General features: G+C 39.6%; 1 protein-coding gene across 5 annotated transcripts in view; it reads right to left on the bottom strand.

Annotated features, from left to right (window-relative positions):
* MAST4 (microtubule associated serine/threonine kinase family member 4) overlaps window positions 1-14,289 on the bottom strand; it is a 440,571-nt gene that overhangs the window by 288,588 nt on the left and 137,694 nt on the right. For 2 of the 5 annotated variants that reach the window (XM_061619535.1, XM_061619526.1), the window contains exon 4: window positions 7,858-7,932. The exons of the other annotated variants lie outside the window; for them this stretch is intronic. In XM_061619535.1, coding sequence (XP_061475519.1) covers window positions 7,858-7,932 — 75 coding nt within the window. The remainder of the gene's footprint in view (window positions 1-7,857; window positions 7,933-14,289) is intronic. 5 annotated transcript variants of the gene reach the window in all.

The raw sequence follows: 14,289 nt of genomic DNA, 5'->3' as shown, positions 1-14,289 counted from the left end.
ACTGGTTTGATGAGAATGATAGTGAGATTGAACATATCATTGACGAGAAAAGGAAAGCCTTCCAGATATGACAGAAAGATATTAACTGTGCTGCTAAGAAAGAAATCTATGCCAGTGCAAAGGCTGAGGTCCAAAGAAGAACTAGAGAACTTAAGAACGCCTGGTGGATAAAGAAAGCTCAAGAAATCCATCATTTTGCAGATGCTCATGATGCACAGGGCTTTTTTAATGCCACAAAGGCCATCTACGGACCAACAAATTATGGTACAAATCCCTTATGTTCAATAGATGGTGCCAACTTCTAAAGGACAAAGAGTCTATTGCACTGTGTTGGAAAGAGCATTACCACAACCTCCTTAATTGTAACTTCATTGTGGCTGAGGAGGTCTTCTCGCAAACCCCGCAACAACAAATTAGAGATGAGCTTGCAGTATTGCCTAATTTGGATGAAGTCAGTAAAGCCATTAATCAAATGAAGAATAACAAAGCTGGTGGACCTGATGGGATTCCTGCTGAAGTCTTTAAAGAAGGTGGGCCTGAATTTACACAACAACTTCATAAGCTCTTCGAAAAAATCTGGATGAGGGAGGAGATCCTGAAAGTCTTTAGGGATGCCATAATTATCATTCTTTTCAAGAAGGGTGATAGAACAGATTGTGGGAATTACTGAGGCATATTCTTTCTAGCTACCGCAGGTAAAATCCTTGCAAGGATCCTCGCAAATCGCCTCCTACCTATCACAGAAGACATCCTCCCTGAATCCCAAAATGGTTTCCGCCCTTCCAGGGGGACAGTGGACATGATCTTCACTGCACGACAGCATCAGGAAAATGCCGGGAGCAAAACCGACCTCTGTATATGGCTTTATTGATCTGACTAAGGCCTTTGATGCTGTAAATTGAACCGCTCTCTGGACCACCCTTCTGAAAATTGGATGCCGTGATAAATTTGTGAATATTTTGCGACTCCTACATGACAACAACAATCTTGGATAACAGTGGCCCTCAAAGTGATAATAATAATAATAATCCATTCAAAGTGGGATCAGGCGTCAAACAGGGATGTGTCATTGCTCTGACCTTATTTGCTACTTTCATTGCCATGATACACCTTGTTGAGGGGAAATTTCCCACTGGTGTGGAAATCACATATCGAACAGATGGAAAGCTTTTTAATCTCAGTAGGCTGAAAGCAAAAAGTAAGGTAATTACAACTCCTGTCACAGAACTTCAATATGCCGATGATAATGTAGTCTCCACATATTAAGAGGAAGATCTTAAAACTAACCTAAATGTCTTTGCAGAAGCATATGAAAAGCTTGGCCTCTCGCTTAACATCAAAAAACCCAAAGTGCTTCATCAGCAAGTACGAACCAATCCCTCTGTAGCACCATCAATCCAGCTTAATGGTGCGATGCTGGAGAATGTCGATCACTTTTCCTATCTTGGCAGCCATCTCTCTGTAAAACCTGACATCGACGCTGAAATTCAGCATCATCTGAGCTCTGGGAGTGCCGCATTCTCCCAAATGAAGTGTAGAGTGTTCGAGGATTGGGATATTCGCAGGGAGACCAAAATGCTTATTTACAAAGCCATTGTACTACCAACCTTACTGTACGCCTGTGAAACATGGACCATCTATAAACGCCACTCCCAACTTCTTGAAAGATTCCACCAACGCTGCCTCTGGAAAATTCTGCAAATTCCTTGGGAAGATAGGCAGACTAATGTTAGCATTTTGGAAGAAGCAAAGACCACCGGTGTTGAAACAATGATTCTCCAACATCAACTTCGCTGGACTCGCCATGTTGTTCGAATGCCTGATCACCGTCTTCCAAAGCAGCTACTTTACTCCCAACTTAAGGACGGAAAATGGAATATCGGTGGACAGCAAAAGAGGTTTAAAGATGTTCACAAAGCTAATCTAAAAAAATGTAACATAAGCATCGAGAACTGGGAAGCCTTGGCCCATGAGCGTCCCAATTGGAGGTCGGCCATTATCAAAGATGCTATGGACTTTGAAGAAGCACGAGCACAGGGCTTAAGGGACAAACGAGCTAAGCAGAAGGCACGTCAAGCAAATCCTCATTGTGACCATCTTTCATCTGGAAACCTATGTCCTCACTGTGGGAGGCTGTGTGGATGCAGAATTGGCCTCCACAGTCACTTACAGACCCACTGTTAAAGACCTTGTCTTGAAAGACAATCTTACTCGGCCACGAGTGATCGCCAATGTAAAAAAAAATGTAATTTCTGAAGAAGCCGGTGAGCCTGCATACAGTACCAGGCAACTTCTCCAGCCAGACCATGCCTCTGAGTCAGCTAGCCTTCTGGACCATATCTGTTTCTCTTAAAGGGCCACATGCCAGATATTTTAGGTGATAGTGCATACATTACAATAGCCATTGATAACTCGATTTATCTTGTCCAAACATATTAATATACCATATACTCCTTAAAAAAAATTAAAACCCAGAAGATACCTTACAAAATTTACTATAATTAGTTTGGTCAGTTAAAAATCTAAAACTAAGAAAGCAACACAGCAAATTAGTAAATACCAACTTAACACATACACAAACTTTACAGAGAAACAACTTACAATTAAATAGCAAAAATCTTCTGCTAACAAAGACCTGACTTGCCAAATTGCCTTTCTAGATTTAGCAGCTAACCAAGCATCTACCGCCTGGAAACTTGCAGATTTATTTTACTCAATAATTACTCCAACATCTGTGCTGCTGAAAGGAAGGATACTAATACTGAACTATTATTCCTCATGTCCAGATGAAGTCTGCAGTCTAGGAAATAGTGTGATCCATTCTCAAAGTCTTCAGATCCACAGAGCTATAGTAACCAACACTTCTCTATAACCTTATAATGCCCTTCTATGACAGCAAAAATACAGCTGTGAAAATCTTCTTAACCTAATCCCATTTATCCACTCAAGATATTCTTCAAATGTATGCTCTGCCTTCAAGAAAAGATATCAAGGTAACATCTTGCAGTTGTAAATTGCTGCCAGGTCAGATTCCCTAGCAATGATTTCTATCTGAAACGTGATGTGGGGCATAACAATCTAGATAGCCGCCTGCTGAGTTCTGAGATAACAAAAGCCAAACAAAACCAAGAAAAGATAAGTAGCACAAAAAGATTTCCATAATGCCAGTTTCCCCTTAATAAATCTATCAGACTTCCTTGTTTGAGGCTACTTAGGGCAGTAATGCTAGGACTTGTTCCCATATAATATTTGCCTTCACTGGAAAAAAAAATGATTTTTCTTTTACAGGCAGATACACTAAAAAGCCTACAACAGAACTGATCATCTATGTGTATAAAGTTATGCATGGTATAGAGACAGTGGATAGAGAAAAGTTTTTCTTCCTCTCTTATAGCACTAGAACTCATGGACATCCAATGAAGCTGAAGATAGGAAGATTTAGAACAGACAAAAGAAAGTACTTCTTTGCATAGCGTATAGTTAAAACTCTAGAATTCACTCCCAGAAGAGGCAGTGATGGCCACCAATTTGGATAGCTTTAAAAGAGGATTGGACAAATTCTTACTTTGCTTCTTTCCTGTGTTACTACTGTTTCTACACAGAATCTATCTTAGAAAATTATTTTTCACTCATTATTCATGCTAGAAATATGTGTCAAATTTATTTTTATCAATTTCAAAGCCTTTTTATTGGTCAAAATCATATGATGGTGAAGACAAAGCCAATTCCCCTCACAGAGCTACAATCACCAGAATTCTCTGGGAAGAGGGGCTAACTAATAAACACTCTGGCCACTGGAGCTGTGTCGGAGGAATAGGAGTCTCCTAACATTGGTTGCCTCTTTTGTACAGCATTACCAGTCAATTTATGATATATCTTTCTTCTGATGTTTTGATTCTAATTGTTGTTGGGAGGGGTATGGTTCATCCTCACCTTGTTCAGGTAATCCCTGCTTTGTCTGAGGTGTCTCACCCCTTTCTTTTAATTAAAATATCCCTTTCTGGAATAATGGTTGTAGCAATGGCAGTAGCTGAAGAGTGCTTGGCAAAAAATATGTTAATTTAAGACATTTTGCAATGTGTTGCATGTTTACTTGCTTCCTTTTAGCATGAGGTGTGCACAGACCTCACTTGAGCCTCCTTGGCTGTATATTTATTCAACTAAGTCCTACTCAGAGTTGATCCACTGAAATTAGTGAACCTAACTTAGTCATGTCTATTGACTTCAATGGGTTTACTCTGAGTGGGACTAGCATTGAATGCCATCCTTAGTCTCCAGACTCAAACTTAGGCCTCCTTGCCTCTCATATACAGTAGGGCCCCACTCATATGGCGGGTTACGTTCCAGACCCCCACCTAAAAGCAAAACCTGCCGAAAAGCAGAACTCATTCAATAGAATGGTGCCCGACACCCGAAAAATGCCGTAAAAGCGGAACAAGCGCCATATGAGTGGGGCCTTACTCTAATTGAAAGCCACCGTATTAGCACAACGCCGCAAAGCAGTTTAAGCACTGAAGGGGAGGGAGTCCAACACTGATCATTTTCCTCGATCTCCCAGTGGCTTTCAATACCATCAACCACGGCATCCTTCTGGATAGGTTGTCTGGGTTGGGAACTGGGGCACCATTTTACATTGTTCCTATTCCTATTTAGACAACCAATTCTATTACATGAAACTCTTGAGTAAGATCACCTGGGATTTGAAGTGAGGCATTACCATTATGCTGATGACATCTGACTTAGGTGAGGAAATGGAAGTGGTGAATAAATGTTGGGACTTGCTGGTGGGCTAGATAAGGGCCAATAAATTGAATGCTAACAAGTCAGTACGTTTAGTAGATGGTTCTCTTGCTTTGGATGATAGTGTTCAACCTCTAAATGAGGTTACACTCTCTATGAAAGATCAGAGTTTGGCAGAGTTCATTGATCCAGTTTTGTTATTAATAATCTAAATTGCCTCTTTGGCATGGAATGTCTTTCACCAACTTGGCTGGTGTGCCAACTGCAAGGCCTTCTGGGTAGAAACAGCCTTGCTACAAGTATCCACAGCAATAACTTCTAGATTAGACTACTGCAATGCACTGTACATAGGTCTGCCTTTGAAGACTGTCCAAAAGCTGCAAAATATAGCTGTGAGGTTGCTAATTAGGACCAGGCATTGGGAACATATCTTGCCAGTCCTTAAACAGCTGCAATGGATCTCTGACCATTTCGGGTCACAATTCAAGGTGCTGGTTGTGACCTTTAAAATCCTTCATGGCTTGAGACATGCATTTCCATATCAGCTTGGCTGTACAGTCGGTTCCAACTCTTCATCATCAGGAGGTTTGTATCAAAGCAGAAGGAACTTCCCTCAGAGCCAATCCTGGATGTCCCTACAATAGTGCCAGCTAAAAAGAAAGGCATTGTGCCAGAACCTCTATGGCCAAGGATATTATGTTGCTGTCCTCTAACATTGAGGACTGCATCCCAAAAGCTCTGTTCCATTGGAGTTAATGAAATCATTTAACACTAAAATAGGCTGTGCCCATTTAACTGAAGAGGCTTCTCTCACCAAAAGCAGAGCCAGTCAAGCTGATGCATTTAAAACTCAGTCTAGGGTTCTCTACTTGGTCTTACGAGTCTCCACCCAGGATTCCACAGTGAGTTCTCAAGAGTACTATCTGAATAGCAAACGTTTACCTTGCTGCAACCAGAAGGTTTGCCTTGCCCCTTCCCCACAAGATTGAATTCCCATACATCTGAGGCCATTGCTTGGAATACAAGAAGTAATATTCAGTCTCTCTTCTCCAAATGAGAAGAGTGGCAACTGAGAAAAGAGATGTGACATGGCTCTGTGGAGTGGTCTTCCTAAGGAGTTTGCTTGGCATCTAGGTTATATTTTTGGCAACAGGTGAAGCCCTTTGCTTTATCCAATTTTGTGGGATAAAAACTTATCCTGGGAGCAGTTTCTAAGACATTGTCACAAATTGTCACCTGTACAATGCCCCAAATTTCAGCAAGTTATCACTTACCATTTTCCTTCTCGAAACAAAAAACCACCCAAGATATAAAATGTCCCAGAAATGCAAAGCAGTTTGCCATTGGAGTGTATTTATAAGCCAGCCAATGTTAATGGATTGGGGTAGTTAAACACTCCATGCTTTTGTCATAGAAAAAAGACCTGGGACAGGTCAACAAAGAGCACTTAAACAATTTTCTACTCATAGAGTCGTAGAGTTGGAAGGGGCCTATAAGGCCATCAAGTCCAACCCCTCGCCCAAACAAATAACCTTGCAGTCACATGCCAAAGCAGTAAACAAACTTGAAACCACATCTCTAAGGTCCCATTGTTGCAGGAGGACACTCTTTGGCTCTTGGAGGAAAAAAACCATGGCTTCTCCAAGCAAAGTAAGTTTTATTTTACAAATGGTGGGAATTATATATGCCAGGGAAATGTTATGAACACCCCTCCCTCCCACCCCTTTATAGCATTCAAAGGAGAAAAGGCCCATTTTTTGCCCCCCACCCAATTTTATGGGAGAAAATGGGGTGGGATGGGAAGGGGAAAAACTAATCTGCATCCATCCAGCACTGATTCCGAGTACCCCCTTTATGGCATTCAAAGGAGAGGAATACCCCACAAAACCATTAATGTTGGTTCTCAGTTATAATAAAGTTTTTTCTAGACAGATTATAATATTTTCATAACATTTTACTTTAAAATATAGTTTTTGTTCATGATTAAAAATAAAAATAATAGTTTATTAAAGGAAACAAAATTGTGTTTACTCAAAATGCAGGGGAACATGCAAACCTTTACTGCATAGAAAAGTTCTACCTCCTCTGAGTAAGCGTTTTCTGACTCTGAGTGTTTGCATATTGTCAAGCACACTTCATCTGACACAAATTTTATCTGGGGCTAAGTTATCAGCCCACCATACACTGAAAATCCCACTGGGATAGAAAAACACCATGAAAAACCATTAGAGTGATTTCCCCCCCTCAATATTAGATGAAGGTTTTAAGCCTTGGGAAATAAAAACAGTAGTTGTACTAAGTTTGATCTGCAGTGTTTTAGCTTATGATGCTATTTCAATATAGAGTTTTGTATAGTGCTTTGATATATTTTATTGAAGGGCACATTATACATTGATTAATGCAATAAAAAAACAGAATAAATATCTTAACCAGTTTCAGATGGTTTATGTCCAGTGTTTGTACGTTGTCTTTTCCTTGCTGGAAAGCTAAGGAATGGAAAGATAGTAAAGATCACCAAATGTCCTGTTTTCCCTAGAAACTATACCCTGCTTCAGAATATCCTGCTTCAGGGAGCCACCAGTGGTTTTGAAAAATCCACAGTCCTCACCATCATCTTAAATCTATTTGCATATTTAGCGGCTACCATGCCTCATATTAAGGAGCAAAGATAACAATTATCAAATCCTCTAATAATTTTTATATTGTTCCATTTAACAAAGTTCTCTTTACTGCACAAAATCTGAACTGTACATTAACTATTTCTTATGGCTCCCATAGGATTTCCAGATATTTTCAACATAACTGCTGATGATCAGCTCCTAGTTAAGATCAGTTTCATATTATATTTTACAATTAATGATAAGATAAAAACAAGAGGTTCTCTTTTTTTTTCACTTACACCATTTTTTTCCAAGATGGCAAAACAAACTACTCTTTTTCCAAATTCAAGAAAAAGTGTTGGAATTTTAGGGTTCATTCTTCAGACCAAGTACTATCATTGGTTTTTAAGAAATCAATGTCAAAAGCAGCACTAACAAAATGTACAGCAAACTTTCACAAAAGCTTTGAAACATTCCCCTTGTTTAGCACCTTTAAGTTCTCCTTAAATCCACTCACTTTTGTAGCTGGTGGTTCCACTAGCCTCTGGCGATGTCTTGTTGAGCTGAAATGGCTCTTCTGAGGTGTCCCTACCTGACAGTGAATAAAAGGTGGCAAAGGGAGGGAAAAAAACAAAAAGGGAAAGATGGATCGTGGGAGGGGATGAAATGGGAAATGACCAGAGAAGGGAGAAGGAGACTATTTAACTAAAGTGTTCTTTCACTCGCCTTCTAAGAATGTAATGAAACAATACTGCAACATCAATATGAAGAATATATATATATATATATATATAAAGTAATATCACAATGTGATAACTTTGGCTGAATCACATCCATAGAATAGTTATTTTTTATTAGTTTCATGGGAGACATTTAAACACTTGCTTAACACACATAGGTCTTCATAGGGCTCAGTTCTGGAAGGATTGCATCCTTTATGACTAGTAAATGTATCTATTAAAACGAATACAACTGCTAACCATATTAATTTTATAACATGTAGCCCTAAACCAAACCTTTATTATACTCTTGCGATTGACAACCATTGACAAAGGCACAAGGTAAAAACACTGTATTAAGATCTCAAATATAAAAATCATATTTTAATATCAAACGTAACTGCTTTAAAATTAGTATCTATACCATTCAGAACTCTTTAACAATTAGCTATTTTTCTTTGCTGTTTTTAATTTTAAATCATCTAACAATACACCTATTTTTAATCTATTGCATTAATGGATTAAAACCCTCTACACCTACCTACATATTTAAATGCTCAGTTGTGCTATACCCTACTACTGAGCAAATGGTGTTTATAAGAGAAATCACAACACATGTAAAGTATGGGAAGTGTGGGTAAAGTGATTTATTAACTTTATGTGATTTTTAAAAAATGTTAACCTTAAAGCTGCAATCATCTAGGATGGGGGTAGAAAACCTGTGGCCCTCCAGTTGTTGTTGGACTACAACTCCCATCAGTCCTGACCACTGGCCATGTTGATTGGGGCTAATGAGAATTAGAGTCCAACAACATCTGGAGAACCAGAGGTTTCCGTCTCTGATCTATGTTAGTGTCAGCCTGTTTGGTCCAAAATTTCCAACAAACCCCATACAGAATATTTCCACATTCATACACCACTCAATTTATTACATGCAAGATATTTTTAAATAACTAAATATGGTGTGGATATGGAAGTGATAAGAATGCAAGTTAAATCAACAACACCTGTAATATCACACCAGCATTTTAAATGTCCTTAGCGTATGGGGTTCACAAGGAATCACAATCAATCAAGTACTAAATGTAAGGAGCTGTGCATAAAATATGGTTTTTATTCTCTGATTCATCTCAGTGGATCAGAATCTATAGTTTGGGTGACCTCTATGACACAGGCCTTACATTGACCCCAAACCACAGAAGGGTCAGAAAAGGAGGTACTGACTTCAGAAAGACATGTACCAACAGAATTAACAAGTAATAAGGAAGGTTTCAAATTCCAGGTTTGCTCAGGAATAATCCCTTTAACTAAACAATGATCTGTGCCCAGGATAAAGCTCAAGTCAGCAAAACCCATACAACATAAAGTTTAGGGTTTATTTACACCTCTACAATTTCTCAGAAGATGACGAAGGTTTAACTCCAGACAGGAGCTACTCAGCATGAAAAAGGAGTGTGCCAGCTGCTTAGAAGAGTCTACTATCATGCTTCCTTGTCCTTTCCTGCTGATTGGAATCAATCAGAGTGAAAGGAGATTAGTGAGACACAGAGAAGACTCTTTTCAGTATCTAACGCTCTCCCCTTTCATGCTTATTGGCTCCTAGAGACGTCTGTTGTTGTGTGAAAAGGCATTAACAAGGATCTCATTTTCAACCTCACAGCAAAAAAGGGGACATGGCTGTGACTATCATGAAGGGACCCTGCACTTCTGAATTTGCCACTATGCTACTACTCCCAAGGGTCCTCTCTGATGCAGCACAGTCCACACCATGCCTTGGTTTAGAGAGGAGCTGCAGACAATGAAGCAGCCTTGGGCATGACTAGAGCACAGGCGGCAGAAAACCCGCTCCAAATACTTTGATAACACAGTTCTACCTACCATGTGGCAGCAAAGGCACTTTGCCACAACAATTGTGTCCTCAATGAACTGTCAAGCAGAGTTGTTTCAGGTGGTCTAGAGACTGGTCATATCCTGGCCCACCATCCCAAAACACCACAAGGGCTGTTACTTTCAAGTACAAGAGAAAGCTTTATTCAAACAGGCTGTGATATACAGTAGGTACAGCAATAGGCTTGGGTTACAGGGATCACAATACAAGAGTCTAAAAGCAAAACCAGGAATTCAGGACTGGGTAGTAGCAACGAAGATGTCTCAACACCTTTTCCCACCAAGCTTTTAAAGAGCAAGGCACGGTGAATGCAACTTTCATCCCATACAAGAATACTGCTTCTGCGGGGGGCTGCATCTGCTTGCAACAACAGAGACATTGTCAAGCCTTTGGTGATGGAAAGTGACCTGTCCTCTTGGTTCCTCCTCCACCTGCCCTACCACCCCTCCCAACTGGTCAACGACTTCCTCAGTTCCCAGTGAATCTGCCGTCCTTCCCTAACATTTAAAGACAAAGCAGCTGGATCCTCATCCTCCCTCCTGGTTTGTCCAGGCTCACTCATAGACTCTGCTTCCTCATCATCATCTGTCAAACGCTGTCAAAACCATGGGTCTCATGATAGGTCATATCAAAAGTTGTGGATGACGATTTGGACAGGACCCTTGTAGTGATACAACCAGCTACTTGATATCTTGACCCTTGTCCATCCTGCCTAGTGAAAGCCAGTCAGGGTGGGGTGCAGGGTATGGTGAACATGTCCTTATGCAATGCCTGCTGCTCTTAAATAGGCAGTAGTGCGTTCACTCCTGAAGAAGCCCACTCTGGACCCTGTAGTTTATAACTACCACCATCTGGACGTTAAGAAGGGGTTCTTGGGCATGGTTATGGAGCAAGTGAAAGCAGAGCAGTTGCAAAAGCTCCTAAAGGATATGGATTATCTGGATCCATTTAAATCTGTGTTCACAAGCAGTTTGGGGACTGAATCAGCCTTGGTCATCATGATGGATGACCTGTATCAAGAGTGGAACAGGATAATGCAACTCTGCTCCCACTTCACTTTCTCTCAGCAGCTTTTGATATCACTGACCATGGTACCCTCTGCACCAGCTCTATGGAATGGGCACTGGGGGCACTGTTTTACAGTGGTTCCATTCCTACCTGCAGGGCCATGTCCAAATAACAGCACTGCAAGATTTTGTTCTTGCATCATGGCATGCTGCATGGAACAATATTGTCACCAATGCTGTACAACATCTCTATGAAGCTGATTGGACTGGTTATTAGGAGTTTCGGTGCAGTAATTGGTAGACACGGCTTTATTTCTCAATAAAATCTGAGTGAGGAAAAGCTAAGCATATTCTGGACCATTATGTGGGCACAGTGGTGGATTGGATGAGGGCCAATAAACTAAACTTAAAACCCTAGGAAGATAAAGGCACTGTGTGTGGCCAGTTCCTGTGACTGGGAGATTGACTAGTTCCCAAGGCAAAGAGATTGGCTTATAAGAAACCATACCAGTCTGAGTTTCCAAAAAAAGAAGAAGAAGACATGCAAACTGAAGATTGCACCTATTTTAAAAGAAAGTAAAGATTATCAATTTCTCCATTATTAAAGGTAATTATAACATTCTGGCCTCCTGTGGCAAGGAGCCTAAATTCTGTTATCTGGAACTGATACACTGATCAAACTGGGATGATTAAAAGGAGGACATTAGTGACCAATTAATATTGTCTCAACTATAAATAATCTAACTCTTTTGTTCTTGGATGCAGCTTAAGCATTTGATTGGGTGAAATGTTAACATCCATTTCAGGTACTAGACAAATTAATATAATCCAATTATTGATTGTTGTATTGTGATTCTACTTTTGCTTTTAATGCTGTATTTTAATGTTAGCTGCCCTGAGCTCTCATAAAAGAAAGGGTGGTATATAAGAAATATAATAAGAATTAATATTAATAAAAGGGAATGTTAATATCTGGATAAAGTTGAACAATAAATCACCAATGGAAAAATATTAATTACAAGAACTTTTGAATCACCTTTTCAAAAGTAAAAAAATTAAAGTATTTAAGAATTAACAAAATGTTTAAAAATTGCATCAAAGGAAAAGGCACGCATTGCCAAAGAAAAATGTAGGCCTGTAAAATGCAGGCCTCCCCCCCCCCCCGCTGCACTATGTACAAGAAAGAAGGCTGCACTTTAAATTCAGATGGCGGCAGCAGCACAGGAAAGGAACTTCTGTCTCCCCTTTGTTCCCCTCCCACCTGCCACAGTGTCAAAGCACCCACCAGCTAGCAGGCTATCAAGCACTTGGGAACACTGCAAAGGATTTTGACAAGTAGGCAGAACAGCCTACTTGTCAATCATGTGGCTTCACAATGATGGGGTGTGATTGACAGGAAGATGGCCCCACCTGTCTGTCACATTTGGACTGCAAGGCCGATCCTGATAAAGACCTAGCCCATGTAGCCGAAAATGTTCCCCATCCATGCATTAGTCTTTAGTTGTCCAGGACCAGAACTATCCAATGTGCCTGTCAGATATTTTGGACTTTTATCAGCCAGCATGGTCAATGGTGAGGGATGATGGAAATTGTAGTCCACATCGGGATGGTACCATATCAGCTAAACCTGTTATATACAATTGTTTCTTGTGACTGCATCAGTACCAAGTTACTGAATGAATGAATCTTTATCAATAAGGTATCAAAATGGCCCTTATTTCCTGCCCCACATTTACCACAAATGTTTAACATTTCATATGTGCAAGGGGTGACATGATACAACATAAACATACCCTGTCTCCATCATCAGGAGTTTTCAGAAAGACATTTTCAATGCAGTAATTCATTTAATGCTTTAACAAAGCTGTGTGGAAAGGTAATAGCTCAGAAGAAATTATCTTTCTGTAAGCATATTTCCCAAAGGTCATTTTATTACCAAGACAGATAATTGGCATTGCCACCATCTAACAAACTATAGTTCTATGTAATAAGGAGTGATATGAACATGACATATCTTCTGAGTAGAAACATCCCTTAATTCATACAAGAAATTATGTTTATATTAATGTTAAAATGTATCTGAAAATTCAGTGGTCAAATATTTCAGGGTAGAAAACAGAAGGGAGTAGAAAAAGAGACGACCAAACAAGAGATGGATTGATTCCATAAAGGAAGCCACAGACCTGAACTTACAAGATCTGAACAGGCTGGTTTGTAACAGATGCTATTGGAGGTCACTGATTCATAGGGTGGCCATAAGTCGAAATCAACTTGAAGGCACATATCAACAACATAATCTGAATGAAAGTATGTTTGTTAATGAAAATTTCTCAAAGGAGGCAGAAAGACCATTACTATTAAAATGTATTCATGCAATTAGATTATGTATTTTTATTCTGTTGTAAAACAGCAATAGGATAATGGTCTTGTCTGAAAGGTAAAGTAGGAACAGAAACAATTACTTTTACATTTGCTCAGTTCAGTCTGAGAAGTTGCCACACACAATCTAGGTAACTTCAAAAAAATAAAACAAATAAGATTTCAGCTCTAGTAGCTACTTGCACTATTTAGCAGCACTATCAACAGAAAATTAAAGAAAATTGGTGCATATCCAAATATTGATAATGCCAAATACTGATAACTGGAACAGGTTGGTTGATTTGGAAAATACAGCTAACTAGTATGCAGAGGACTAGGAAAATGGTATTTGGTGTGGCTCCAAAAATGCAATGGAATTGGATTCAAACCATCCTCGGATACCTCTATAGAGACATATTGCTTGCTAAAGGATTTGACATGAAGGAACATTAAGTTTATGGTTTTCCTTTCAAACAGAACACCAAACAGTCAGCTTTGTAACATATTGTACACATTATCAAGAAATGTTGGTGCAATTATCAAAAGGCATTAATGAGAAGTACGATACAAGCCACAGACATTTAGTTTGGCCAAATGCCAAATGCTCCAGCTATTAATGTAGCAGCTCTTTTTTCTGCTACATGAGGCCACTAGACTACAGAAGGAATGAACCCATGGGAAACTGTTAATTCTTTTGTGAAGCTTAATATAGCTTTAATAATAGCACGATAGACTGTCACAAATAGAGCCTTTGAGATAGCTTGGCAAACACATAATAGATAAATGTGTTGAAAACATCAGACAAAGCAAGTTCTCTGTTATGCCAATAGAAGAGTCACCTAATCAGAAAATAATTTGAGCAGTGACCCCGATATAGAAACGCAATCATCACATTTTGTTCAGATGTACAAGCTTATAATAAGGACCATGTTCTCAAGATATATATTCTTCCTGTTTGCAGCTGAACCTGGTTGTGC

The sequence above is a fragment of the Rhineura floridana genome, chromosome 1 (assembly GCF_030035675.1).
Source record: "Rhineura floridana isolate rRhiFlo1 chromosome 1, rRhiFlo1.hap2, whole genome shotgun sequence".
Lineage (NCBI taxonomy): Eukaryota > Metazoa > Chordata > Lepidosauria > Squamata > Rhineuridae > Rhineura > Rhineura floridana.
Note: the sequence above shows the minus strand (reverse complement) of the source record. Positions and strands in the feature narration are given on the sequence as shown.